Source organism: Aedes aegypti, chromosome 2 (genome assembly GCF_002204515.2).
Source record: "Aedes aegypti strain LVP_AGWG chromosome 2, AaegL5.0 Primary Assembly, whole genome shotgun sequence".
In the NCBI taxonomy this organism is placed as follows: Eukaryota; Metazoa; Arthropoda; class Insecta; order Diptera; family Culicidae; genus Aedes; species Aedes aegypti.
In genome coordinates this window covers 265236027-265262308 of record NC_035108.1, presented here as the reverse complement: position 1 = coordinate 265262308, position 26282 = coordinate 265236027, and the positions used below count along the sequence as shown (strand labels likewise).

The following is a 26282-nucleotide window of genomic DNA, read 5'->3' as shown; positions in this document are numbered from 1 at the left end:
ACGTGTGCTAGTAATACTGCCTACAAAATTCTGTGGGTTGAGGTATGCATGGAACATGATGATTTATTTTTGGCCGAGGTGCATAACATTGTGCTCCGCCTTGTTGTGTGGCTCGAGAGGGTGCTTCAGCGGGTGGCTCGAGTGGGTGGCAACATTATGTTTACGTGCTCAAGGAACTTTCACCTTAAGGTGTCTCTAGTAAATTTGGGATTGCTGAATCGGATGCCTCTCTCAAAAATATTCCAACACGCCACAATTTTAACTTTCATAATAGATAATACTGGTTAATAAAACATTAATAAACAAATCGCAATACAATCTGGTAAACTTACATTCCAGCTGACTGAAATCGTCAAATGATGCATTTTTAACAGCCAATATCTGAAATAGCAGACGCGCTATGATATTTTTTGAAAATAGTATTGGAATTAGTAACCCTGAAATAGATAAATAACGTTTTTGTAGTTGTAAATGACCCTCAGTGTTATTGACTTACCCTTTAGATGGTGTCACGAAGTCAAATTTGATTCAATTCTACGTAAGGCGTCCAAATGTTCCGTGAAATGTAGTCATAATTCAAAATCGTTTTCCAAATCTGGTTACGACGTTACATATTTATCATGACACAAAACACCACTTCTCATAGAGCATCTATCCACACAATAACCTAAACATATTTATATTTATTATCTTCATCCGTTTTTTCTTCCTTCCAGCGCGTCGGATGTGACCTTAAAATCGGTTCCACGAAGAAAATAGACGTTTGTGGGGTGTGCGGCGGAGACGGAACCTCCTGCACCCAGCCACTGTACCAATGGGAGATAGCCCCGATGTCTCTCTGTTCAGTCACCTGTGGAGGCGGTAAGTGAATTTCGTTACTTTGTGTCAGGCTGGAGGTATTCCTTTCGCGTACGGAGACCAGCAGGGATGCAAGAGAAAGTCCTCTTCAAATATGGCTTTGTTCTGGTGCCGGCGATGCCTCTCAAGCACAGCACAGTGCAACACACAAAATGTAAACAAAATTCTGAATGTAGTTCCTGAAAGAATACACCCACAGTAGCAAAACTCTTTTTGGGTTTTTGAAGATTAGTTCGAAATATGAAGTTACGCCATTTTTGTCCTTTTTGCTATTATGGGTCCGTACTTTCAAGATCTGAAGATAGAATTTTGTTTACATTCGATGGCCTCGAAAGTGTTGCACTGTGTAATACGGCAAAAGCTTTAAAGCTCAAGTGCCGTTCGAGCATTTTTCAATTCTGGGAATGCAGTTTTCTCTTGAATCGTCAACAAATCTAGACAAATGAGAATGATTGTTTGTTTCGTTTGTCAATTACGATAAATGGACGCTCTCCTATTTCTCTTTCTGTTTTGAGAAATGCTCGAACCTCAATTGAACCTTACGGAAATCAAAAGGATAAGATTCCCTCTTCTAGGATAGCCTTTCAAAGCGCACTCAAAAGCCCGGAATGTGATTGCTTTGCTGTTGCGAGAATTCTTTCTTTTCTGCATGCCTGACCGTGCTCTAAAATCGGACTTTGCTTCTCGCTTTTCGGGGCAAACACACTTCAATTGGGATTTGATTATTGAAGCAAAGCTCCAATTTCGCTACTAAGCTGATGAATTCCCGTTCGTAGTGCGTTCCATCAATGAAATCATCCAAAGTTTTTCCGCTTTTCTCTATTCTGATTTCAGGCTATAAAATGGCAATGCCCACGTGTAGGAACCGGGTGACGGGAGTAGATGTTGAGGAATCTCTGTGCAATGCGTCGTCACGACCCGAACCCACGGTCGTCCAGTGTAACACCCATCTTTGTCCACCAAAGTAAGATGCCAATTGAGCTTTGTATGTAACACGATCCATGTTGAATCTTGAAAAGAAAATTAGCTTTGACCAATGATACTAGATCAATACTTATTCCACGTATTTTGACCATTTGCAATGGATTCAATTGATTTTTGCCCGCTGATTTCAAATCTGTTCTCATAATTTCCGTAACACGTGCAATTTTTAATCAAAATGAGGTTCATATTTAGAAATTTACAGATAATCATGGAAATTCTTTTATTTTTGTTGAACAACAATTGATTTCATTCACTCATTAAAATCAACGCCTGATTTTGTTGATGTTTTGTTAAGCTTCAGAATGCCCTCTCAATCGAATTTCAATCTGGGTAGAAGCACCAGTTTTGACAAACATAAAAGAACATGTTTGTAAAATATTTATAGGTAGCCCTACATGCATTGAAAAAAACGTCAAATGAAAGCGTGATATCCATTTTATGTGTGAAAATATTGGAACTGAGCAGAAACCTTTTTCACCACTAAAAATCTCGGAGGTAAACGAATTTTTTTTTCAAATTCGTTGGATTGTTTTATTTTAGCGAGACCACAACTGTAAAAATAGCGTTCTACCAAAAACACAACGTCACCCATGACTTCATGTACAATCGAAGTAACCAAATAGCACTTTAATTCGCCCTGTGTGCCCTGGCGCGGTAAATGGCTGGGCATGGCGTACCATTGGTACCTCGTGTACTTGCAGGAATAAAATAGACCCCTTTGTGCGGTCCTTAGCCTCTTACCCAGCAACTCCAATCCCTACCTCCTCGCGGTACTGGCAGGGGTACGAGTAACCTTGGGGAAGATTGGGTAACCAACTCCCGGTGGGAACATTGGTCGTATGCTGACAGGGAAGGGGGGATTTTCTTTTCCTTTTGCAAACCTGGAGCTTCTGTACTCCATGTTAGGAGCGGCTCACAACAGCGTCTGTTCCCCATGTCAGGGACGGCTGATCATCGTCCGAGTGCCAGAGAAGGACTCTAAGCTAAACTGTGTACTATGGTCCACCGAACATTTAGGGGGAATGGTCCTCCGGAAATCTAGGGGTTGGTGACAGGCCCTGCAAACCAACCGTAAAAACACATCAGCACAGGAACGTCAACGAGAGAATACGGACCGGAACAATCGGCAAAGACCACAGCGACGAAAAAGGACTAGCGATTGGAAACTCGGTACGTGGAACTACAAATATCTCAACTTTATTGGAAGTACACGCATACTCTCCGATGTACTGAAAACCCGCGGTTTCGACATCGTAGCGCTGCAGGAGGTGTGCTGGACATGAGCATTGGTGTGAACGTTTAAAGGTAATCATACCATCTACCAGAGCTGCGGCAACACACGCGAGCTGGGAACAGCTTTCATAGTGATGGGTGATATGCAAAGGCGCGTGATCGGGTGGTGGCCGATCAATGAACGAATGTGCAAGTTAAGAATCAAAGGCCGATTCTTCAACTTCAGCAAAATCAAAGTGCATAGCCCACACTCCGGAAGCACTGATGATAACAAGGACGCATTTTACGCGCAGCTCGAACGTGAGTACGACCGCTGCCCAAGCCACGACGTCAAGATCATCATAGGAGATTTGATCGCTCATGTTGGCCAGGAGGAGGAGTTCAGACCGACGATTGGAAAGTTCAGCGCCCACCGGCTGACGAACGAGAACGGCCTACGACTGATAGATTTTGCCGCCTCCAAGAATATGGTCATTCGTAGCACCTATTTCCAGCACAGCCTCCCGTATCGGTACACCTGGAGATCACCTCAGCAGACAGAATCGCAAATCGACCACGTTTTGATCGATGGACGGCACTTCTCCGACATAACCGACGTCAGAACCTATCGTGGAGCTAACATTGACTCCGACCACTACCTGGTGATGGTGAAACTGCGCCCAAAACTATCCGTCATCAATGATGTACGGTACCGACGCCCGCCCCGGTACAATCTCGAGCGGCTGAAACAACCGGATGTCGCCAATGCGCACGCGCAGCATCTTGAGGCAGCGTTGCCGGATGAGGGCGAGCTCGATAGAGCCCCTCTTGAGGACTGCTGGAGGACAGTCAAAGCAGCCATTAACGACGCTGCCGAAAGCATTGTCGGATATGTGGAACGGAGCTCAAGAAACGATTGGTTCGACGAGGAGTGCCAGGAGGTTTTGGAGGAGAAGAATGCAGCGCGGGCTGCAATTCTGCAGCATGGTACGCGGTAAAACGTGAAACGATACAAACTGAAGCGGAAGCAGCAAACCCGCCTATTCCGAGACAAAAAGCGCCGCCTGGAAGAGGTGGATTGCCAAGAGATGGAGTTGCTGTACCGTTCTCAAGAAATGCGGAAGTTCTATCAGAAGCTCAACACATCCCGCAAAGGCTTCGTGCCGCGAGCTGAGATGTGCCGGGATAAAGATGGGAGCATCTTGACGGACAGACGCCAGGTGATCGAAAGGTGGAAGCAGCACTACGATGGACACCTGAATGGCGCAGAGAACACAGGCACAGAAGGTCAGGACAACGAAGACGATGGCTACGTCAGCACAGCGGACAGCGGAAACCAACCAGCTCCCACGATGGGGGAAGTTAAGGATACCATTCAACAGCTCAAGAACAACAAATCCGCTGGCAAGGATGTTATCGGAGCCGAACTCATCAAGATGGGCCCGGACAGGTTGGCCGCTTGGCTGCATCTGCTGATAGTCAGAATCTGGGAAACGGAACAACTTCCGGAGAAGTGGAAGCAAGGCGTTATATGCCCTATCTACAAAAAGGGCGACAAACTGGAGTGTGAAAATTATCGTGCAATCACCATCCTAAACGCCGCCTACAAAATGCTATCCCAGATTCTCTTCCGTCGTCTATCACCTATAGCAAACGAGTTCGTGAGAAGTTATCAAGCAGGTTTCATCGACGGCCGCTCGACAACGGACCAGATCTTTTCCGTGCGGCAAATCCTCCAGAAATGCCATGAGTACTAGGCCCCTACGCACCATTTGTTCATCGATTTCAAGGCGGCATACGATAGTATCGACCGCGTAGAGCTATGGAAAATCATGGACAAGAACAGCTTTCCCGGGAAGCTCACAAGATTGATCAGTGCAACGATGGACGGTGTGCAAAACTGCGTGAAGATCTCTGGCGGACACTCCAGTTCGTTCGAGTCTCGGCGGGGGCTACGACAGGGCGATGGACTTTCGTGCCTGTTGTTCAATATTGCGCTTGAAGGTGTTTTGCGGAGAGCCGGACTTAACAGTCGAGGCACGATTTTCACGAGATCCGGACAATTTGTTTGCTTCGCGGACGACATGGATATTATTGGAAGAAAATTTGAAACGGTGGCAGATTTTTCACCCGCCTAAAACGCGAAGCAACAAGAGTTGGGCTAATGGTGAATGCGTCTAAAACAAAGTACATGCTGGTCGGCGGAACTGAGCGCGACAGGACCCGCCTAGGAAGCAGTGTTACGATAGACGGAGATACCTTCGAAGTGGTGGACGAGTTCGTCTACATCGGATCCTTGTTGACGGCTGACAACAATGTTAGTCGGGAAATACGAAGGCGCATTATCAGCGGAAGTCGTGCCTACTATGGGATCCAGAAGAAACTGCGGTCAAGAAAGATTCACCTCCGCACCAAATGTACGATGTACGAAACGCTCATAAGACCAGTGGTCCTCTATGGGCATGAGGCGTGGACTATGCTCGAGGAGGACTTGCAAGCTCTTGGGGTTTTCGAACGCCGAGTGCTAAGGACGATCTTCGGCGGCGTACAGGAGAACGGCGTGTGGCGGCGAAGGATGAACCACGAGCTCGCTCAACTCTACGGCGAGCCCTGTATCGTGAAGGTAGCTAAAGCTGGAAGGAAACGCTGGGCAGGGCATGTTGCAAGAATGCCGGACAACAACCCTGTAAAGATGGTGTTTGCTACGAATCCGGTCGGAACAAGAAGGCGTGGGGCGCAGCGAGCTAGGTGGATTGACCAGGTGTACCAGGACCTGGAGAGCGTGGGTCACAGTCGAGGATGGAGAGAAGCAGCCATGAACCGAATGAATTGGCGAATTATTGCTGGCGAGGCTTTATCAAGATAATTGATGTAAAGCCAAATAAGAAGAAGAAGTGCTTATATAATGTTATGGAGCTGACATGCCCTATATTAGTCGTACAATAGCCCTATAAGCCCAAAAAGGTGAATTAGTGAACAACTACTAGTCCTGGGAATATCCTTTATCTTCTAGTAAGGTAAGTGAGTAAGTTATTTTTCCAGGAAAACCGTTCGATAATGGTGTTAAATATGTTTAATTCCATCAATTTATATGTTTTTTGTATTTTTCATCAAAAAAGTTTCTAAGGTTTGACTAAGTCATATGGCTTCACTCCATATAATGTTTCTTTTTAAGATATGTTGGACCTAGTTAAGATTTATAGATTGGATAATTTTTGTTCAACATCCATAGGGAGCCGGATCCTATTCTTGGCACTCATGCAAAGATGACTGGCAACAGCGTGTTATTAATTGTAATTTCACAATTACCAACAAACAAGAGAATATGTTTTGTGTACCACTACATTCAAATAGAAATTTAAGGATTCAAGATAGTTTAACCTTAAATGCATTCTATACGTGGATTTCACTCAGCAGATAAAGGTATTACGAAAATTACAGTTTCAATGTCAGCAGGCAAATGGTCAAAGTGCGTGAACCAGTTTTGCCTATTAATATATGCGCAGTTTAAAGTACGACCTACCATTTTAGTAACTGTATTGAATAGGCTATTGAAGTATTTCAAGCAAACTTCTATTTCAAAAATTGTAATTTTCTATCTCAGATATCAGTTTTGCATGGATCGCTACCCAGCTCTAAAACGGCAAAATCGGACGAATCCATTCACGCAAACTGAATATTAATTTGGTTTATTTGCACCGTACGTGTCTCATTCCAGATGGGTGACCGATGAGTGGCGACCTTGTTCCAAATCCTGCGGGGGTGGCATTCGAGAGCGAGTGGTCGTCTGCGCCGAGGAGAGCAACGGTGCTAAAAACAAAGTTCCGGATGAGGCCTGCCGAGGCGTTCGACCGAAAAGTCAGGAAACGTGCAACGTCCAGGAGTGCCCCAAATGGGTGACCGGCGAGTGGAGTGGGGTAAGTAGTGGAGCGTACTTTTACATTTTATGGTGAGATTTGCAGTGTGAGCCTCGAGGGTATTTGGAATGCGATATGCATTGAAAAGTGAAGGTCTGAAATTGCAATATTGATAGTTGGGTTCAATGAATCTGAATAAAGTACCGTGAAACAGATTATTATTGTTCTGCGGGATAGTATTGATCAGTTTGGCCTTTATCGAATAAACTTCGAATGCATATTTTTTCGTTCGAAGAACTTCACTACGTTGAATATCGGTTTCCGATATTCAAAAAATAATTCTCCTCACACGTATCTCACTCTACTGAAATCTCATATTGCTTATATAATAAATACTTAAATTTCGTGATAATTGAACTCTATAAATGTTTTTTTCACACTTATCAATCATATTCCTCTCAAAGCATGCATTATAAAATACAGACATTTCAAATTTATCTTAAACCAAAATTCTCAAATATTTAAACGTCTTGCTGCACCAAAGCAAGTATGGCTAATTGCGCTTGCGAATTGACTGGAGGGGTGGAAATTTACATACTGTAGCTAAATCATTATACTAATAAATATCAAAATGAATCTCGTTAACGAAAAATACCTAAGAAAGCAATAGAAATGTAAGCATCTTTGTTTTTAATATAGTTTAAGCTGTTAGTCGATACAAACTTCGACCGTATCAAATTTTATTACAAGTGTTTTGCGACAGTCCATCGAACAACCCTTGTCAATCGGTTGGAGGCGTTTATACTACATATCTATCCGATCCCAATTTCTGAGAAAGATAGCAAAAATCAAACTGAAAGGTCAGCAAAAATAGCGACGCCTTCCTACTTGATATCTTGCGTGTAGTATGATAGCGGCCGAACAACAGTGGTTGATTTATTTTCAACGAATTTTCCTTTAGATTGTTGCGCGAAATTCGTTCGAAGAAGGACGAGGATAAATTCCAACTAAAACAAGAAAATAACAGTAGAGTAAAGTGGGGCAAAAGTTCGAGTGGGGTAAGAGTTTCTTTATAAGATTTCCAGCTCAATTCAAAACAAATCTTATAAATGTCATGGTGGTTCAAATACTATTCAAATAAGAGACTTTCAATCCAAATCACGGTGCTCCAATTACCGTTATTATCAAATAAAATATACCATTCAAACGGCAGTCAGCAATTGATTCCTTACGTTGTTCTGCACCTCTGGGCCGATTTTGAAAAAAATCCTTAGACAGAATTTTGAGTTACGCCCTTTTGAAGTTTATATGATAGAAATCACTTAAAATATGCCATTTTTACTTGTTTAAACAAAGAGATTATATAAAAAAATGTAGTTTTGATTTTTTATCTGATTTTGGATATGGAAAAATATTTTCATAAAAAAATTTCTAGACCGACATTTGAAAAGGGCCAATGCTATGTTTAGTTATTACTTATCAACCAATACACGAACAATTATATCTAACAATCTAACGCCTGATAGTGATTTTAGGAAATTGTCCAAAGCATTCAAATATGAATGAATAATTCTTGGACAGGATATGCAGATACGCCCTTTTGAAGTGTATGGAAGAATATTGCATGGTGAATTCCGTTTCATCTATAATCAACAGTTAGGTGCATACATTATCATTATACCTCTGCGGTTCATTCTTATTTCATTCAATTTAGCAAGTCGCACAAAATTTACACGTACACATATTGTCTAGATTGACATTATAAAAGGGACAAAGTATAATAATATAAATATATACACATCAATATACTGCCCATGAAGGCATAACTGTCCCATATGGAAATAGTAGGCATTGAGAAAATTGCGCTCGAAGTTTGAGTTTTGTATTCTCATACAAATGTTCATAATTTTCTAGTACATTTCTGCATGCCATATTTATTTAGCACCACCGAACAGATAACTCATTTTGCTTCTAGGCATCAGCAAAAAATATAATCTTGAACACAACTCACGTTTTGCAATTGTTATTCGGGTTGAAATTTCATATAGAGACTGTTATGCCTTTATTTTTCAATATGGGACTGCACCAGCTTCATATTTTTCCGCATTTTTTTCCGAACAAAGTGTGTTAATTTTTATATGCATAGTAAAGTACATATAAAAACATGAATGTTGCGACGAAAAAAGGTGTTGGTTCGGAAATCCATATGGGACAGTTGTGCTTTTATGGGCAGTATAGCTGAATATCAAAGTTGATCGCATCATTCGAACATAACATATCTGTATCTACATAATTCTATATTCAATATTCTATTCAATTCTATATAATTCTTTTCTATTCTAATCTGTTCTATTCTATTCAATTCTACTCTACTTAAATTTATTCTATTCTGATCCACCCTACTTGTTCTTATACATATTTTTACAAATGCCAATGTTGTAATCAACAACTGTGCGCAAAATAATTGAACGATACACTTTCGATGTTTATTCGACTTTATAGCGCTGACAGGTCTGTGAAACAGCGCTATGCACAGACTCCGACGCCAGCTCATTATGTCAGCCTAGTCCTCGACCAGTTGCATTGCAGAAGTCTTTTACATTAAACATGGTGGTATGATATTTCGAAGATTTTGTCAGACTCTGCTCTTCCCAGCTCTCGACAAACTTGTTCAAATTACCTTTAAAACGAGGATCCAGCTCAAATGAAAAGCATTGAATACAAAATGCTTAAGTTCCTTAAAATACATAAATACTATCATATATAAGTTGAAACCCTTATTTGGACTTACTGTGAAATAATAATTCAAATCTTCATTTTTATGGATCATATGAGAAGCACGCATTAGGAGTCAGAATCTGTGCATAGCAATTTTTTTAAAGAGCTGGGAGCGCTAAAAAGCCGTACAAATGTCGAAAGAGTACCGTTCCAATCTTTTGCACGCAGTTGTGAATTTTTACAGTGTCCATTTGTAAAAATATGTATGAGAACAAGTAGGGTTGATCAGAGTAGAATAAATTTAAGTAGAGTTTAATTGAATAGAATAGAACAGATTAGAATAGAAGTATGTATGTATGAATATATAATATAGATAAAGATAAGTGATGTTCGAGTGTTTCGGTCAACTTTTATACAGTCATTATTCAGCTATATTGAAATGTGTATATTTCAATTATACTTTGGTCCTTTTACAATGTCAGTATAGACAACATGTGTAGGTACGTGTAAATTTGGAATCGTTCAAATATTACGTAACGAGGAGGTTCGGTAGTGTTACGGTTCATACATTTTCCATACAAAAGCTGTAACGTGGGGCAAGAAAGGGGGTCTCAAATTGGAAAATTCTGCGTTGCATTTGAATACAATTTGAATCATTATTTCTATGCAACTTGCTAAATTGAATGAAATAAGAACAACCGCAAAAGTGTAATGATTATGTATGCATCTAGCTAACCGTTGATTACAGATGGAGCAGAATCCACCATATCCCATATTCCATATTCTTTCCATACATTTCAAAAGGGCGTATCTGCATTCCTGTCCAAGAATTTTTCATACAAATTTGAATGCTTTGGACAATTTCCTAAAATCACTATCAGGCGTTAGATTGTTAGATATAATTGTTCGTGTATTGGTTGATAAGAAATAACTAAACATAGCATTGGCCCTTTTCAAATGTCGGTCTAGAATTTTTTTTTATGAAAATATTTTTCAATATCTAAAACCATATAAAAAATTAAAACTACAAAATTTTATTATAATCTCTTTGTTAAAACTAATTTCGTGTGATTTCTATCATATAAACTTCAAAAGGGCGTAATTCAAAATTCTGTCTAAGGATTTTTTCAAAAATCGGCCCAGAGGTGCAGAACAACGTCAGGAATCAACTGCTGACTGCCGTTTGAATGGTATATTTTATTTGATAATAACGGTAATTGGAGCACCGTGCAAATATCATAAAAATCGATTGAGATTTGGAAAAGTTATGGCTATTTGTTGTTTTTCGACGTGAATGTTGTAATTTTTTGTCAAACTTTCGTTGCATGGAACCAATTGAAGATAAAATCTTTTTCAATATTTTATGTAAGGGCGTTTCTAGGCCTATCATAAGGTTGCTTTGAGGTGTATTAGTTTTTGCATAAATGCTTGAAAACAATGTTTGACCCCTAGTGGGGCAAAAGTTCGAATCAGCGGGGCAAAAGTTCAACCCATGTATAAACTCACGCAAAAATTTGCAAATTGCCTAAAATCCACATATTATCTTCAAATTCAGTTAAATTTGTCTGATCGTGTGAAAATCGTCACCAAAATTTTTCATTTCCACACAGTTTTGTGAAAAACTGCTTTTTTTGAGTATATTACAATTAACCCGGTTTGGGCAATTTTTTGATGAAAATTTAGTGTGTATTTTTCGTCAAACTTAAGTTTACGGCTGGTGTAAAGTATGTCTATCATAAAAGGATCGATATTTTGTGTTTTAGCCAGCGAACTTTTGCCCCACACTAGATTCGAACTCTTGCCCCACCGGTGGGGCAAAAGTTCGAATAAGACAATTAATTTTGAAACTGTTATAACTAAAAATGGGTAAATATTTTAACACAAGTTTGTTCAGCAAAATTATAGCCAATACGTTGAAGATGCAATGTATGGTATTTGTTTTGTTTCAACTGCTATTGTTTTCCTGGAAACTTTGATTATACCACTAGGGTCGAACTTTACCCGTAACGCGGGTAGATCACCTTTTCGTGGTGCATTACGAAGTAAGATCTACCAATTTGAACCCTAGTCTCATCTTGTTTTTGGGCTAGCGAATATGTTCTGGTAATTCAAGGATTCGCGGTACAAAGTCCTTGTTACTGGCAACAGTTTCTGAAAATAATCTATTTTACCTAGCAGATGGTTAAAGACTCGGAGTTGGTCAGTCCCGAGACTACACTTGAAGCCAGGATAACAACCATGAGCATTAACTCAACAAGGACTGTAAGTACTGGTAATTCAAGGACTCACGTGAATTCTGATTACTAAACAAATTTTCTAGCTTGATTCGGTTTTGCTGCTAGCATAAAGCCCCTTTTTTCTAGTATTTTCTGGGACTAAACTAAAAGCGAAACAAGGATGGGACTAGAGTTCCGTTGCATGGTCAAATATCAGTAGTACCGATTTGGTTTCCCAGAAATTTAATCGATTATGTTTGCTAAGGGGCGCGCCTTCGCTGAAATGTAAATTTCTATGAAGGGTGTAAATAGCGGGATCTTTTCACCATAGTCGATTTGTATCCATATCTGAGGAATCAAAACAAGAACTGTACAGAAATCGATGCTTCATTACCTATCAATGGAAATGGAGTAATGCGACATGCACTATACAATAAGGATACGGGTAATGCCACAATAGATCTAAATACTGGTCGCAGTGGCGCATCCGAACAGGAAAAAAAAAGGTCGAACTTTTGCCCCACCTTACTCTAGAGTAAGGTGGGGCAAAAGTTCGACCTTAGTGGTATAATCAAAGTTTCCAGGAAAACAATAGTCCGCTAATGTCAAGGTTGATATGAAAAAATGATATGCAAAATGATTCCAATTGACTTTTCCGCAGAAATCATCCATTTAACTTTTCCGCAGAAATCATTAGCATTAGTCGTCAAAAGCGCAAAAGGACTGACCAGCGACGTGACTCTTACTTTGTTTGGTTATGTTTTTCCAACTTTGACTGCATCGAAAAGTAAAATTGTTGCTATTTTGAGCGATACAGGTACAACCATCAAGTTAGTATACAGTAGCAATACGACTCGAAAGAAAAAGAGCTGAGTACTTAATTTTTCATTAACAGTAAGAGTAATACAATTTTTGTAAATAAATATAAAAACTTTAAACAGATTAACCAGAACAAATTAAAATCAAATTTACAAAACTCAATTTTTAAGTGAATTATAAAAAATAATGTTTTTTTTTTCGAACAAATTATTTAAATGGGATTCACCAACAGGACAAGAATCCTGTGGGGTTTACTATGTGCAGAAAGACCTCATAAATGACTGCCAAATAGAAAATACAACAAGTTTCCTTGCATCCTCACGCAAAAAGGGAATGTTCTACTTTATCCGCATTTTAGGCCATCTACAGCAATACAAGAAAAGTTTGGTGTTGTTTTTCTAACAGGAATCTCATACTCCTCTTTACTCAAGCGCAATGATTAATATGGTGGCTAGGTAGAAAAGTTTCCTACTTCAAAGTTTATTGCGAACAGTTATAGAAACGAACATGATTCGCCATTTAAATGCATGCGATCTAGTTTTGAGTACGTTTTGCAGACTCACAGAATATGAAGCCTCGTAAATAAGCAATCAGATCTCTGATTATTATCACCGAGAAACTATTTTCCCCCATTTATTTCCAATGAATAATTGACAATGATAATTATCATTCATTTTGTTCTCAGATAGTCCACAAAAGTCCTCAATTCACAGCAATTCTCTCCCATGTGCAATTTCAATGTACTTAGAAAGGTCACGAAATTTTCTCTTTGAGAAACTTTGGAAACATTCCAAGGAACGTAAAAATTATCTAACCTCAAAAAACTTAAGGGGAATCTTTACATGAATCCTGTGTTCTTATAGATTCATGAGTACGATAATCTTTCACAGATCTGTTGTCCTACTTGTCCTAGCCCCTTCTCATCCGCTTTTTGTTCGGCTCAAAACCACTTGTTCTCTCCTGGTTCAACTTGGTACACAACCCAACACAAAAAACATTTTTCAGAGTAGAACGGTCTTATTTTTCGTAAGAAAAATGTTTTCTTTAAATACACTCTGAACTTTATGTACAATCATACAGTGTTGTGAGAAATTCTATTTATTATAACTCACGATTAAAATTTTTCATGCGTTAGTTGTCAGACACGCAACTCAGCAGTAAAAAAATCAGGGATGACTTGGCTTATCTGTTTGACTCATTACCTGTCTACACACCAAAAAAAATCTTAGATTTACACGTAACATTATTTTAGTTTCAATCATGCAAAGCCATCTCTTATGTATTATTCAACGGTAAAACCTATAAACAAATTTATTATATCCAACATTGTTACCAAATTCCTTAATATTGAACGCGAAAAGTCTTCTCTCAACGAATGTTGCTTGCAAAACGGCTCGGTTTACATGATTTCCCCGCTGAAAATTCAATCATAAATAATGCGCATGGAATGACAAGCCGTCGATCCATCCATGTGCATTATTTTTGGCAGAATATTCAGCGTGGAATCATGTAAACCAGGCCTGCCCAACCTGACTCTTTCTCGACATAAATGGTTGGTGCGTTCGCAAAAGTAGACCGATATGAACAAAATTAGTCTCAAATGAAAGCTTGGTAGTATATCTGTCTAAACCATGCTGGAAATTTAAAATTTATATCAACCTCTTAGCTACCGGTGCAATTAAGTACAAAAATGATCCGGCCCGCGGGCCGGACTGATTTTAACCTTTGCTTGCATCGCTAGCGAAGAGATTGATATAAATTTTAAATTTTCAGCATGGATTAGACAGATATATTACATAGCTTTCATTTCAGACTAATTTTGTTCATATTGGTCTATTCTTACGAACGCACCAGCCATTTATGTCAAAAAAGAGCCAAAAAGGTTGGGCAGGCCTTATGTAAACTGAGCGATCTTGTTTTCAATTTCACTTTCAAGATGCAAGAAAGCATGCAATATTGGCGAATCTTGGATGAAAGATCATGAAATGTTTCAGTTTCACTACAGATTGCAAGCATTTTTGAATGCAATGAGACAGTTAACATTATTGATCGTTGAACATTCAGTTATAACTCGTTTAACATGATTATTATAGAAGTTCACGTGCCATGTAAATTTAGGATTTTTTTGCTGTGCATATAAACCCATAACCAAACTTGCAGTTGAGACTGGATTGATGCATTGTAGTACAGAATTTGTAGAAAAGCCACCTACAAAGATTTTTGAGCTAAAGCAAGCGCGAAACCATTATAAGTCTACAAGAATTAGCATAAAATAATAATTCTAAAGAGATATCGATTGATAATCCCGTTTCGACATGCTTTTCGCTATGCGATTTGAGATCGAATTCGTGTTCTTCTATAACTACACAGCAAAAAAATCTCAAATTCACATGGCACGTAATTTTTTATGATAATCATATAAAAGGACTTGCAACTAAACATTCAACGATAATTAGTGTAAACTGTCTCATTACATTAGAAAATGCTTGCAATCTTGAGTGAAACTGACACATTTGATGGTCTTACATCCAACATTCGCCAATATTGCATGCTTTCTTGCATCTTGAAAGTGAGATTGCAAACAAGAATGCTCGGTTTACATGATTCTACGCTGAATATTCTGTCAAAAATAATGCACATGGATGGATCGATGGCTTTTTCAGCGTGAAAATCATGTAAACCGAGCCGTTTTGCATGCAAAATTCTTCGAGAGAAGACGTTTCGCGTTCAATATTAAGGATTTTTGTAACAATGTTGGATATAATAGATGTGTTTATAGGTTTTATCATTGAATAATACATGAGAAATGGCTTTGCATTATTGAGGCTAAAATTACGTTACGTGTAAATCTAAGATATTTTTGATGTGTAGGCTATCAAGGATAAGTGACGAGTTCAGTCTAACTACATCAAATAGTGGACGTAGAGAAGATTTTTGTGAGCGTTTCAAAAATGCAAAAATCTCACTTATTTTCCATATTTGAATATGAAGCCTCAAAGGTTCTATTTAGTGGAATACCTTTTAATATGTAAACGAAAAACCTAATTTATTACTATACCATTTAATTCTGCTAGTCGAGTAAAGTACACGACACCGAAGATGGCCTTACAGTTGAGGTCGGAATATGTGTATCTGTCAATGAATACAAACTCTGGCGGTATTGAATTCGGGGTTTCGTTTATTTAACAGAAATTATGCTATTTCCTTTAGTATGTTGTTGGTTCAACACTATTAATGTTACCCGCCATATTGAAGATACCGCGTTTAACGGTACCCAAAGTTTCCGGCAAAGTTGGAGCATCGTTTAAGTACTTTTTCAAATTCCGGGTTTGTATGCCAACACTGTTCGAATGTCATCAAAAAAGCCTATTATATGAGGGTATTAAATGGGAAATAAAAATTTGAAGATAAAGATAGCGTATATACACCAAAGTTCATCGATGATCAAATACTTATGTAGCTGGCAACACTACCATAGAAGAATAAAAGAAAGATCAAAATTAAAATTCACAGCAAGATGGCAAAAATCAATTATATGATAACATTATTAATCTTTTCTCTTCATTGATACTTTCTTTCGTGAATTAAGGTGACAAGATGCAAGTTTCATTGAACATTTTCATCTCAGAATGCAAGGCAGCGATGTAATGTCCTGGTGTGGAAAAGTTACTTAAAACATGCAACTGGACACTATCATTTACGGAAGAGAAAATCGACAAAAAGAAATCGATTATGTTGCATACGCCCTTATTCTAGCATAAGCGTGGAATACGTTATTGGCAAAATAAAATTTTAAGCACAAAACTGTATTACAGAAAACAATGCAATTCGCCTAACACTGAATGTGAATGTGATTATCTGAAAGTTATGTCCGTCACTGTATATTCATGTGAATATCAGTGTAATCTTCTCAAGATCCGCCACTTCTATGGGTGATAAATCTACGGAAGTCATGTCTACAAGATTCACTTGATAACGACGCTGCTATTTGCAAGTGTCTTAGTTGTCTGGCACTTAAATAGGGCTACTGACCATTTTACCCTCATCTGTCTAAAACAAGCAGTAAGTTTTTTCATGTAATCCAGACAAACAAACGTGAAATCTCGTATGGTGTGATCCTTAAATAATGAAAGCTTCGATAAATGATACTTTCCTGAAATTGCGTTTACTACGGTTATTAAACCAAGACCGATCGCATGCGTGTAATGAGTACACGTACCCTTTAAAGGCTCACTTTTCATACACAGCACGAGTGGCATGGTGCTTACGATGGCTGAAGGAGTGATCGCTCATTAATGCAGAAAAAAAATATAAAAATGCACCGAAATATCATAATAACTAGTTAATGTCAATTATTCTTCTTCTTTTTGGTGTTACGTTCCAACAGAGATAGAACCTGCTTCTCAGCTTTGTTGTTATTATTTTTCGAATGTTCTCAAAACTAAAAATTCGTGTGCTCTTCTTAATTCAAATCACATAAAAAAAAATAAACCGTAGAATTTTAGCCAAAAATATTAAGATTAAAAGTTGAACACATTAATAATACATATAAACGGTAAAATATCATGTTTTTTAGCCTTCTGAGCTGAGAAGCAGGATCTGTGTCAGTGGGGACGTTATGCCAATAAGAAAAAGAAGAACTTTCGAAAATTATGTCACACCCTATTCCACAGTCATTTACTAAGAGCCATTGAATTAATTTCGCTCAGCGTGCTAAGAAAAACGAAAGGTATCGGACGCGGCTCTCGAAACACTAGTTCTTTAAAAAATGTTGACGCTCAGGAGACGATAGTCCAAAAAGTTTGAGGAATACTATAACCTATGAGCTAATTACACTGCGGAACACGGTTGTGTCTCAAGAACCAAAATACCGCTATTTACTAAATTAAGGGTTGCTGAGTCCATTGCCGTTTTCAGAAATATCATGGCACGTCTAGTTTTTGAGATATTGACTGATGTAAATGCAAAATTTGACTGTTTCAGCCAACTTGCATGCAAGTTTTCCAACTTGTACGGCAATTTGTTTGCTCAATTTGTCACAAAATTAAAACTTTATGTATAGTACAATAATTATCAACGAAGTTCATAATATTTTCGATGGTAAAATGTTATTTTTTGGTGGTTCAGAAATGTATTGTATTATGCCATATAAGAGAAACGAAGAATTTTATATGAAGGCTGCAAACATGTTGAAAAAAATCGATTTAACCTTAATTTTATCGTAAAATTTCAACTGATTTGCATCTAAATAGAAAGTTCAAGTCCTATTTAGCATGTTTGGTAGACAATATCACAAAAAAGTTTGATAAATCATACTTTAAATTTTATGTAAACATCAATAAAACCAGTGTTTTATACAACTTTGGCGATCTGTAGCTAAAAATTGTGACGTGCTGGAACATTTCTGAGAACGGCATCAGATTCAGCGACCCAAAATCTACTAGAAACACATAATTTGATCCTTGAGACACGCGAAAGTGTCATTTTTGTTACGCTGTGTTATTTCCCAGACTTAATTCCTATAGCAATATCGCTATAGTGGTCATGACCGGTAGGAATGTCGAAAGTTTGAAGAAATGTGGAGCCGAATGTGTTGGAAAACAGAAACCTCTGATTTTGGTGGCCGACGTGACAAAACAGGAAGACAACGTCCGTGTAATTGAAGAGACCATCAAAAAATTTGGCAAACTAGACGTGCTGGTAAACAACGCTGGTAGGGGAGTTTTTGGCAGTATCGAAACCACTAGTCTGGATCAACTGGATGACATGCTGAATACCAATTTGAGAGGAGCTTATCATCTGACGATACTAGCCGTACCCCATCTAATCAAAAGCAAAGGAAACATCGTTAACGTATCGAGCATCACTGGACTCAAGCCGTTTCCCAACTCATTGGCTTACTGCATTTCAAAAGCCGCGTTGGATCAATTCACAAGAGTGATTGCTCTTAAACTTGCACCGAAGCAGGTCCGGGTGAATTCAGTCAATCCAGGTACCGAGACATTGTTTTTTATCAATCATGAAATATTTCAAACATTGATTTTTTCAGCGGTCATTGCAACCGACTTTCAAAATCGAGAGGGTATGAGTCCCGCACAATATGCTGCTTTTGTGAAGCACAGCGAAAAAACCCATGCCCTCGGACGGATCGGACAACCCAGGGAAGTGGCAGAAGCCATAGCATTCCTGGCGACGGATTCGGCCAGTTTCATCACAGGAACGTGTCTTAGCGTTGATGGCGGAAGGACCATCATGGGTCCAATTTGAGTGCGTTGTGATTTAGTGGAGGCTGTGTTACTCAAATGAGAATTACACATCTATCTTATGCAAAACTTGAATGACAGTCATATTTTAAAAACTTGATTCTAGATGGGTATTTGAAATGGATGGATGGATGGATTGTGAAATAATTAATCATATAATAAAATATTAAACTTAAAAAGCATACCAAAAACAAACGGATTATGAACAACAAATGAACTATGCGAAAGATCCCCTTAAAGCACTAGCGGTTAAGCTTGAACATTCATTAGTGTAAACGATGGGTTTTGTCTCCCGCTGGTTTTGATTTTTTAACTGAACAATTGAATCAAATGAAGCAGTCCAAGTTTGTGTAAAAATATTAATAATATTGTCATTAGATTACGTTTCACTACTAGATCCATATATCATTTTTTTTATGGTTCTAATTGGAATGCTTCTTCACTGAATCGTAAAGAGGACGAGCTGATTATTTTCTAACAGCTAATAAAATACATATAGCAGTTATTACTGAAACCTATTTGAAACTAACTCAAAAGAAATCCAAATTATTTTGTATCGTAATGATCGACTTGATGAAGCTGCTATCCTCATTCATAGACGTATAAACCATCAACTTTTTTCGTCATTGGAAACCAAAGCTGCTGAATCTTTGGGTGTTTCTGTTCAAACACAATTTGGTAAATATAGGCAGCTATATTTGCCTTTTCAATTCACTTGCCAGTAAGTTATTTTGCTTCATACTGAATTGCGGAAATTGACTCGCAATAAGTCAAGTTTTTGATGAGTGCTCATCAGAATATTTCTTAATTCAATACCCTGATAGCCCTACTAGTTTTTCCTTTTATAGAAACCCTTCTATGATTGATTTGGTCTTTACCAACTCTAGTCACCTGTGCAGCCAACTGGTTATTTATTTATTTATTTATTTATTTTTAACTCATTAATTTTGAAAGAGGAAAGCCCCTTTGAGTGATATTCTAATGAAATCTTTCTCAAAAAGGTACAAAACCTCTTTATTTTTTCGAATAACGTTATAGAATAATATTTATTAAGGGGCCGGGCTCTCCCGGAATCGATCCATAGCGGAGCCAAAGTTTTCCAAGTTCAGTCATCACGAATATTCACTAGCACGCATTCAGAAGCCAATCGATTAGATGGATGAGTACCAAACTTGATGTTTCTGAAAATAATATCAAAGAAAAAAAAAACAAACGAGCAGTATCATACACGATACGAAATTTCATTCAAATATTTGTATAAAATTCTCATGAAAGGAAGTGAATTATTTCCCAGAATATCCCGAACTGACACAGGAATATCATGACTTAAACTGCTTATTCTATCAAGGAATTTTTCTCTAGATGCATTAAAACTAGAACATTCAAAAACGATATGGTATATGTCTTCATATGATTTATTACATTCACAAATATTTGAATCTGTGATATTCATGCGATATAAATGATTACTACAAATGTTATGATTTGACATTAGTCTAGAATAGGATCAAATAAAATTACGTCCAACAGGAAGACTGCGAAACCAAGGAAATATTTTTATCTTCGGACATATGAAATAAAAATATCGACCTTTGTCACTTGTATTCCAAGAAATTTGTCAATCATTCATAGAATATTTTTTCAAATTAGTAAAATATTCCGAATAATAAATATCACAATTATAAATTATTCCACGAAAAACCCCCAATTTTGCCAATAAATCAGCTTGTTCATTACCATAAATATTGCAATGAGCTGGAACCAAAACAAATTTAATTATAAATCCTTTAGAATATAAATCATTTAATAACCCTTTAATTGATAGAACAATATGATGGGTTTTGAAATTAAAACTAATGCAATTCAGAGCTTGAAGACAACTAAGGCTATCTGAGCACACCATAAATATATTTGGTGAATAATTCTCAATCAATTTGCATGTAAAATATATAGCTGTTAATTCAGCTGTTAAAATTTAACAAGGAGATTCTAATTTATAAAAATGAACCAAATGAAAATTAAACACTCCAAACCCTGCTATATTTTCAAGTAAAGATCCATCGGTAAAAAAATCTGATCATTGTCTACCCCAATAAATTTACGTTTAAATAATAAATTGGCATAACGGGAACGAGCATGATTAGAAATTTGTTTTAATACTTCATGTAAAGATAAATCCACACATGGTTGAAAAGAATGAGCATCTATGCTATATCCATAAAAATGTGGAGAAACATTTGATAAAATATTTTCTCTAGAACAATAGATATATGATTTCAATATTCTATTAGAAGGATTGATTTCAAACAAAGATTTTAGTGTACCAATTAAAGGATGATCCATTGAAAAACAATGCATCAAAAATTTGCAATTCAATTCATGGAAGCGATATTTGAGTGGAATAATACCAGCAAGGACTTCAATAGATTTAGTATGCGTAGAATTCATCAAATTTAAACAAATTCTCAAACAACGAAATTGTATTTTTTCCAGTTTAGAAAAATGTATTTGTGCAGCACTCCCAAAAGTAAAACAACCATATTCCATTAATGAACGAATAGTTGTTTTATAGAGTGTGATCATGTCATAAGGATGTGCACCCCACCATGTTCCATTTATCATCCGAAATTTATTCTCTTCGAGCAAATTTTTGAATATATTTAATCTGACTATTCCACTTTAATTTCGAATCGAACCATAGACCAAGATATTTATAATCAATAATTTGTTCAATTTGTTGATTACTAAGATACAAATCAATATTTACTGAAGAATGTTTACGAGAATATGAATTTTGTTTTTCGAACTGAAAAAGTAAAACCATTATTATGTGCCCATGAGTGAAGATTATCTAAACAATTTTGCATAAAATGACGAATAACTTCTCTGCTATGACCATTAACAGAAATGACATTCTAGAAGACCCATTATGCAAAAAATGCATTATTTTGAAGGAAAACAAATTACATAAGAAATTGGAGATAATGATTGAAATTTTACAATCATTCAATTTGTTGAAAAGTAAATCAATAAGAACTGAATCATATGCACCAGAAACGTCAAGAAAAGTAAAAACTACATCTTGTTTTTTATTGAACGATAATTCAATATGTGAAGCTAGAAGAGCAATACAATCTCTAGTTCCGCGATCTTTTCTAAACCCATATTGAGATGATGAAAATATATTATTTTTCTCAGCGATTAGTTTACGAAGACATGATAATAAACTAATAGGTCTTCTACATTCCACTAATGAAGTATTCTTATCAGGTTTAAGTAAACTAATTACTTTTATGAATCGCCATTCAGAAGGAAAAATGTTCTGAAACGAAAATGAATTATATAGGCATAGTAGTAATTGTAATTTACCATCAGTAGGTAATTTTTTTAGCACAATAAATTTTATATTGTCAATACCTGCAGCAGTATTTGTAGTAACAGATAATGCTAATTCCATTTCCTCAATTGAAAATTCATTACAAAGATCAGGGTTATAATTGTACAATTGATAAGTTTTAAATATGATGGGAGTAGGAACAAAATCAGGACAAATTTTCGAAGAAAATTGATCTATCCAATTTTCAGAATATTCCAAAACAGAGGTAGAAGGAATATTATAGTTCCTTAAATTTCTAGCAACAGACCATAATTTATTTAATGACGTTTCTGAATCAAGATTTTCAATAAAAGTTTTCCAATAATTCCTTTTTTTAAACTTAACAATTCGTGTAAACTGGGCTTCAGTTTTACGATAAAAAATATAATTGTTCCTAGTACCTGAATTACGATTTTTTTTAAAGGCTTCAGATTTATTTTTAAGTGCAACAGTACAATCATGATCCCACCAAAAAGAATTATGTCTTCTTTTGGTTGGCCCCAAAAATATTTTTTTAGTCTGAGATTTTTGTAAACAATCTATTAAAATGACTGAAAACCTGTTATAATTTTGAAGAGGAGAAAGTGAATAATCGAAATTGATTAGAGCAGTAGAAATTAAATCTGAAAATTTGGACCAATCAATATTTTTTGTTAAATCAGGAACAAATGGTTCTTGGTCATGTTGATCACGAAGAGGAAAATGAATAGAAATTTGAATAGGTAAATGATCACTACCATTTGGATCATCTATAATTCTACAAGTTGATTTTAAGGCCAAACTACTTGAACACAATGATAAATCAATGCATGAATGATGAGCAGGGGGAACTGCTATTCTAGTGAATGAGTCATCATTCAGAATATTTAAATTCAACTAATCAATCAGATCCATGATTATGAACCTCTGCCATCAGAAAACTCACTACCCCAAGCCAAGTTATGAGCATTAAGATCACCAAGTATGTAAAATGGAGAAGGTATATTATTTAGAATTGTTTTCAAATCTAATAATGAAAAACTTGCTTGGGAAGGAATATATAAACATAAAATCGAAAATTCTATTCCATTATGTTTGACAGTAATAGCAACATATTCAATTGGTGAGTCCAACGAAAAATTTAAAAATTTAAATTCAATATTCTGACGAATTCCGATCCTTACACCTCCATATGCTATATTACGATCCTTTCGAATTATTTTAAAAGAAGGAATTCTAAAAAATTTAGTTTGCACTAACCATGTTTCATTCAAACAAAATATATCAATATCATTATTGACTATCAAAGCTTTCAGTCTTTCAATTTTTGGAATAACACTTCTGCAATCCCATTGTAAAAAATTCAAACTACTATTTTTGATTTGAGCCATTAGGAACAAAATAAGGATCTAATGAGGGGTCCATAAGAATTCAATTTCTCTAGTAAACTAACTACAAATGGTTAACATTTCTTTATCAATTTTTTCCAAAAATCATTTAAACCCAAAAATTTTATAATATTTTCTAAAATTTTCAAAATACTACCCCCATCATCGTTTTGAACATGAGAATTATTGGTAGTCTTTTTAATATCATCATTTTTGTTCCCAAAATAATCTTGATTAATTTTCTGAAAACCAGGAATGTTTTGAGATTTTGATAAATTAATTGAAGGAATTTTTTTTTCATAAGATGTTGATGGTTGAGGATCCAAAATATTTGTTTGATTGTTTGTTTTATTATTATTTTTCTTTTGATAGTAGGATGATTCACAAAATTGTGTTCCTCATTTGAATCCTCAATATCAACCTTTTGAGTTAATGGTTCAAAAATATTATTGGACGAAAATGCATTAGATGTTTTAATAACTTCAGAATAAGATAATTTGTTCTTATTCCTTATTTTTAAATTGAATTGCTTATGATGAGCTATAAAAGCCAACTGGTTACTCACGCTGACTTTGATGCTGATCAAGTTACATTTAAAATTCCCATGAAGCGATTCTCACTCCTATCAGCTACACTTCCAATTATTTACGAGCCAACTGAAATACATATCAAACAAACATTGATAGTAATCTTGATGTAAACATTTCTTTGCAAATAAAACTTGATATTGACAATACTCTCAAAACTCAAATCCGTGATTATAGAAGATGCTCTTAAACTTGTGATCCGTAAAACGCACTAGTGATCCTGCTTTGAAAAATATACAGCATGATCTGCAAAAGGAAATTGTAAATTCACTCAATAGAGAAATCACAATATTGAAATAAATAAAATTTCACAAATGGAGCTCTTTTGGAAACTATATCAGAAACCAATTCCGGCATTGAAAACGAAAAAAAAAATTATGTACCAATTTATTGCAAAAAACCTCAAAAATTTGCTATGCAGCTTGAAATTACGCATAATTTCAATTTAGGATTCCAATCCAATAAAAACAAATTTTTCAAAGGAACGATTTCGAAAGCAATCTCTATCTAGAGAACGTATTCCAAAATATCTGGGAACTGACTTGAAAGAAGTGAGTGAAAAATTCTGTTTATTTCGTTCGTAGGGGAAGTGGGAGTAATTTGCCACTCAATTTGGATGTACGATGTGTTCTAGAATTCGTCTCCAAATAGAGAGTCAATACCGAATAAGGAATTTCAGGCAAAATATTTGGTTTGAGATGCATGAATACAGATATTGGAGCAGTTTTGTAAATGAAACCACACAAGAGGGTCCATAATACGCATTTCCAGGTGAGTCCATAATAGACACGTCGGCAGCGAGCCGGATTACATAGGAATCAAATGGAGGATCCATAATAGGAAACGTCAAATTTGTAAACATTCCGGGAGGGTCCATAATAGGCATTCGGACAACAGTTCGCTGGAAAAATCGAATGATTTTGTAAGTTTCATAGGCGTAGGGTAACTGGGTGTAAAATGCACCGTTGGGGTAAAACGCGCCACCCTTGTTTGGAAGAAACGACGTGCTTTGGGACGCTGTTTTTCATTCGATGGAAAATGTATTGGCAAAATGCTTCTCTATACATATTTTTAAGTTTTTTCCTGGAAAAAATCGTGAAAAACTCGAAAAACTTTTTTTTGCTGTTTTCGTTGTAATTTTGTGTTATTTTATAGGCCATTTTCAGGCCGATAAAAAACCAAACTGTTAAAACTATCACCGAGAATCGACTTGTGCACTCCAATAGTTCACATTCCATGCGAAAAAAGTGTCGAAATTATCTTTAAAAAGCGTATTGAAAACTTAAACTTTAATCAACTCGAGGGGCAAAACGGCCACTCCTATTTCATAACATTGAACCAGCCGTTTGAATTTAAATTCCAGCAAACGTAATGCCAAACTGTAGTAACGTTCCAATTTGAACCTTACAAATGCACATTTTTCGAATCAGCGTTACATTTAATCAAACAATAACATCAGATCAAACGCCCTTATGTATGCGACGTATTTGCAAGCATTATTGCGCATGCGTGCGCGCGAACAACTAACGACAAAATGGATGGCTGTTTCTACTATTTGATAGAAAACATGTTTGTCTATGAGATAATGAACGAAAAAAAAGCTTATAATAACGTTCTTGATAGCTAAAAACGCTTCCTTCCTTAGAGAGCGCGTTTTACCACCAGTTACCCTACTATGAAGTAAAAATATTGAACTTGTTGTTACATTCCTACAAATCGTATATCCGTCTGAGATATCATTGCGGAAAAGTGTCGAGAATGAATTTCAGCTACTAAGGGGTCCATTACTAGCCTTGAAACCCTATATTTAATGAGCTTTTCTCTAGAAAATCGTAAAAAACGTATAACAAGTTTTTCGTTGTTTTCGTTGCAATTGTGTGCGATTTTCAAGGTCATATTTTAGGGCAATAAATAACCAAAAATCAAAAAATATCATCGTTAGCCAACTTGTGCACTGTCATAGTTTGTATTAAATGTAAAAAATACGTTAAATTTGTCCTTAAAAAGCTTATTGAAGGACCTAAA

General features: G+C 36.5%; 2 protein-coding genes across 4 annotated transcripts in view; both read left to right on the top strand.

The window, feature by feature from the left end:
- The window catches only part of LOC5572932 (ADAMTS-like protein 1), an 844534-nt gene that overhangs the window by 768797 nt on the left and 49455 nt on the right, over positions 1–26282 (top strand). For all 3 annotated transcript variants that reach the window (XM_021845003.1, XM_021845002.1, XM_021845001.1), the window contains exons 7-9: positions 717–861; positions 1693–1822; positions 6773–6971. In XM_021845003.1, coding sequence (XP_021700695.1) covers positions 717–861; positions 1693–1822; positions 6773–6971 — 474 coding nt within the window. The remainder of the gene's footprint in view (positions 1–716; positions 862–1692; positions 1823–6772; positions 6972–26282) is intronic.
- On the top strand, positions 18203–19027 carry LOC5572933 (glucose 1-dehydrogenase 3). Its single transcript, XM_001654219.2, has 2 exons — positions 18203–18656; positions 18714–19027. Exons 1-2 carry the CDS (start codon positions 18209–18211, stop codon positions 18929–18931), a joined length of 666 nt encoding a protein of 221 aa, XP_001654269.2. The 5' UTR covers positions 18203–18208; the 3' UTR covers positions 18932–19027.